The following is a 3,620-nucleotide window of genomic DNA, read 5'->3' as shown; positions in this document are numbered from 1 at the left end:
TATCACAGAGAGACAATAATGTAGATCAGATTCAGCAGTAATTAATTTACATGTTTTACATTTGCCTTTTTTAATTAGCTGAACACAGTTAAAACAATAACCGTCTCTGCTTCTCAGTGAGAGTGGGTTAGGTGTGTGTGTGTGTGTGTGTCCCACAGCCCTGTGTTTCCATTTCCACAGCCAAATATTACATCTCTAAACTCAATTGCTGATGTCATATTCCATGAGGATCACGGCGGAGCGTTGTTGCCCTCAGGTTTGGTTTAGCACTGATGATGTCACATCTGATCCTGCTCAGCTCTCCTACGACTTAATGTGAACTTTACACGACAGAATGAAACCTAATTTGTTCAGCCAGCCTGGGCTCAGGAGCCGTTAGCTCGGGTGTCACTCACCAGAAGGAGCACATGTGTGTGTACGTGTGTGTGTGTGTACGTGTGTGTGTGTGAGTGTGAGTGCAGACCTGCTGCAGGGCTCTCTGGATGTCTATGCCTTGGCCCCAGGGGGCGGGGGGGTTGGCAAGACACTCCCCAGCGTTGCCTCTGCGAGAAATGTCTATTCTCTGTCTCCTCAAACTCTGGAAGGCCAAGGACATGACTTTGACCCCGTCGTATGTCAGAGCGCCAGTGTACTGATGGAAGACAGACAGGTGGGGGGGGGAGAGGGGGGGGAGATCAACAACAACAGTGATCAGTTTCAGATGACAGGAGTTCAAAGCTTACGTTCTGACCCAGTGTTAGGACAAATGTATGGATCTGGATCCAGAGTTCCAGCTGAGCAGAAACAGCCGTTAGAGCTGAAATCAATAATCAATTAACAGCAGAAACCCTGGTCCACGGAGCGACAGGCTCAGATAAGACCCCGGATTATTCACCAAACACCAAAATGACTTTTTCCAAACATGTAATTTAAAAAGCTGAATTTACTTTGATGAATAAACCACTGCACTGGTCAAGGTCACGGAGGTGTCAAACCTAAGGTCCGCTACTCTGTCCTGGGCCATCAGGTCAACTGAAGGGGCCCACCAGACCACTGTGTGGCCCTTCAGGTTTTGATTTGTCAGATGATAAAGTTTAACCTTTAAATAATAAAAAAAATCTCATCCCAATAAAATACAATACAAATCCGTTTGTTTTATCTCAGAGAAATATCAATGTATTTGTACTTTGATGAATCAATAATCAAATATATAGACAGTAATAATCGATACACAACGACACAAAGAATAAAATGTTTTTTTACTTTGAGTCCGTTCTTTGGAATCTTGTTGTCTTTATTGTCAAACTCCATCCACTGCTGGACGACTCGGCTGACGCCGGGGTCCGAGTTGTTGACCAGCTGGAAGCCCGTTATGTTTGCTCCACCTTTCCTCAGGTCCGTCAGGTCGATGTCCAGAAAACCCTGAGACAGAGACAGGACGAGGAGTTCACAAAGTAACTCCAGTAAAGGAAACGGCTACGCGTGTTGGCAAATTAGCGACAAATTAGCAAAGGTAATAATAAATAAAACGGAAATAATGTTAGTTATGCATTCTCTCTGTGAGACCCAGTACCAGTTGACCCACGGACCGGCGCCGGTCCACGGCCCGGGGGTTAGGGACCAACGATCTAGAGAACGTCCATAAAGACAAGAAAAAAATAAAGAGTGTCCTGTGAAGGACAGCTTTAGAGAAAAGATGAAAAAAAATTCAAATATTTCAGATCAGAGATTCTGAAGAGAAATAAACGCAGCGATGATTTTAACTTTCGAGGTGGTCAGGGGTTAACTGCACAACCAGACTGAGACATCCTTCTGTTCACCCAGAGAGTTTTTCTAATCCTGCAGATTCTATCCTTGTCTTTCCTGAGGGAGAAGTGGGGAGAGAGGTAGGGAGAGAGAGAGGAAGGGGAAGGGAGGGAGGGAGAGAGATAGAGAGGGAGGGAGGGAGGGAGGGAAAATGGAAAACCCAATTTCATGACGGCAACAGTCTGCAGTTAATCTCTGATGGAGTCCGAGTCCTCGTGGGCTGCTCTTATCAATGGCAGAATCTTGGGTGGACGGTGGACAGTATGAGGGACAGAGGACGACGCAGAAAGAGAAGAAAGAAAAGATTGACTGTAATGGCATCTCCTCCTTGTAGTTTCCTCCCACCTATTATGTGTTTTCAGAACGATAGAGAAAGGCAGCAGAGAGAGGCCGCCTCTCAGCAGGCAATCAGTTAAAGCTGTGGAGAGAGGGAGGCTGCAGTGAAGGATGCAGTGAAGGATGCAGTGAAGGATGCAGTGAAGGATGCAGTGAAGGATGCAGTGAAGGATGCAGTGAAGGATGCAGTGAAGGGAGAGAGAGAGAGAGAACAAAAGGATGTCTCTAATAGTTAGGAGGAAATCTGACAGATGATTCTGCTCGTCTTTAAACTCCGAGCCTTCATTTCAGTTTCTGTGCAGCTGTTTTTTTTCCATAATCCCAACAAACCTGCTGCTAACAGCTAACGGTGAAGACAGGGGGCGACAGTGAGAACGTCACTGCAGAGTCAGGGTGGCCGCAGTCTCCTGTTGTTGTTGACATGTTTGAATGCGGTCAGGCTGTGTTTGATTGGTTCAGTGAACGTCCATCAGGACAAATACATTTCACTTTTAGCTGCTCAGATTTTCCTGTCACTACACGAAGTAAAAAAACAAAAACATGAGCAGCAAAGATGTGACAAACGCCCACAGGAACATCGGCCTGTGAATGAGGCACCGCAGATCCTTTTCAGCGGTCGTCATGACAACCTTTTTATTTGTGACACCAACAAATGTAGAAAAGTTGTTTGGACCTGGATTTTACTCAACTCCGATGAGTCTTGAAGTATTTCTCTGGTATTTTTCAAGGAAACAAAGAAGGAACACCAGAAACACAAATCAAACGAGTGTGTATCTGACCACATACAAAGGTGGGACTGTGTGCTCTCAGGTTGTTAATGATACACGACTGTTGTTACGGTATAAATAACTTAGGTGTGAATGTGTGAAATAACAGCAGTAAGCTAGGCTGCTAGGCTAACGACGAGGCTAATCTGCTGACATTCATGTTCCCTGACACAAGGAGGAAGTTCTGCACTCGTTTCTTACCAGGTTGGCCAGAATGTAGTGGTAGCTCTTGGCGTTCTTGCCCTGTTCAACAATCTGGAAAAAAAAGACAAGAAGAAGAAGAAGAAGAAGAAAAACCACTAATCTTAAAATAGAATAAAAATAGAATTGATTGAAAACAGAAGTCCACAATCAGCATATCAAACTAATATCAAACTAATCTCCTTCAACATGAAGAACTTTGACAAAATAAAATATTAACAATCCTCCCGGTGTAATTCCTCTTCTCACCTCTGCACGGTCAGAACCATAAATATTCTGTTTGTCAGGGTTGAACTGAGCTCAGCTCCTGTTCCCACATACTCTCTCACCCCCCTGCCCCCCCCGCCCTCCCTGTGTTACTGTCACTCTCTAATTGCTGGCCACACAGGTCAGCTGATCACGTTAAAGGTCAGGGCAGCGACCCGGTCCACACTGACCGACTGTTAGAGGAACACGGGCCACGAGGAGCAGGAGTGGAGTCAGGTCCAGGTCTGATGGAATTATCCTGGAATTATCCTGGAATTATCCTGG

At 45.4% G+C, this 3,620-nt stretch overlaps 1 protein-coding gene across 4 annotated transcripts in view; it reads right to left on the bottom strand.

The window, feature by feature from the left end:
- Positions 1–3,620, bottom strand: part of gria1a (glutamate receptor, ionotropic, AMPA 1a) — a 44,660-nt gene that overhangs the window by 21,939 nt on the left and 19,101 nt on the right. For all 4 annotated transcript variants that reach the window (XM_008327628.3, XM_008327633.3, XM_008327629.3 and 1 more), the window contains exons 5-7: positions 3,090–3,143; positions 1,243–1,401; positions 464–631 (exon numbers count right to left, since the gene is read on the bottom strand). In XM_008327628.3, coding sequence (XP_008325850.1) covers positions 464–631; positions 1,243–1,401; positions 3,090–3,143 — 381 coding nt within the window. The remainder of the gene's footprint in view (positions 1–463; positions 632–1,242; positions 1,402–3,089; positions 3,144–3,620) is intronic.

Source organism: Cynoglossus semilaevis, chromosome 15 (genome assembly GCF_000523025.1).
Source record: "Cynoglossus semilaevis isolate Cse_v1.0 chromosome 15, Cse_v1.0, whole genome shotgun sequence".
Classification (NCBI taxonomy): Eukaryota; Metazoa; Chordata; class Actinopteri; order Pleuronectiformes; family Cynoglossidae; genus Cynoglossus; species Cynoglossus semilaevis.
This window is presented reverse-complemented; position numbering and strand designations above follow the sequence as displayed.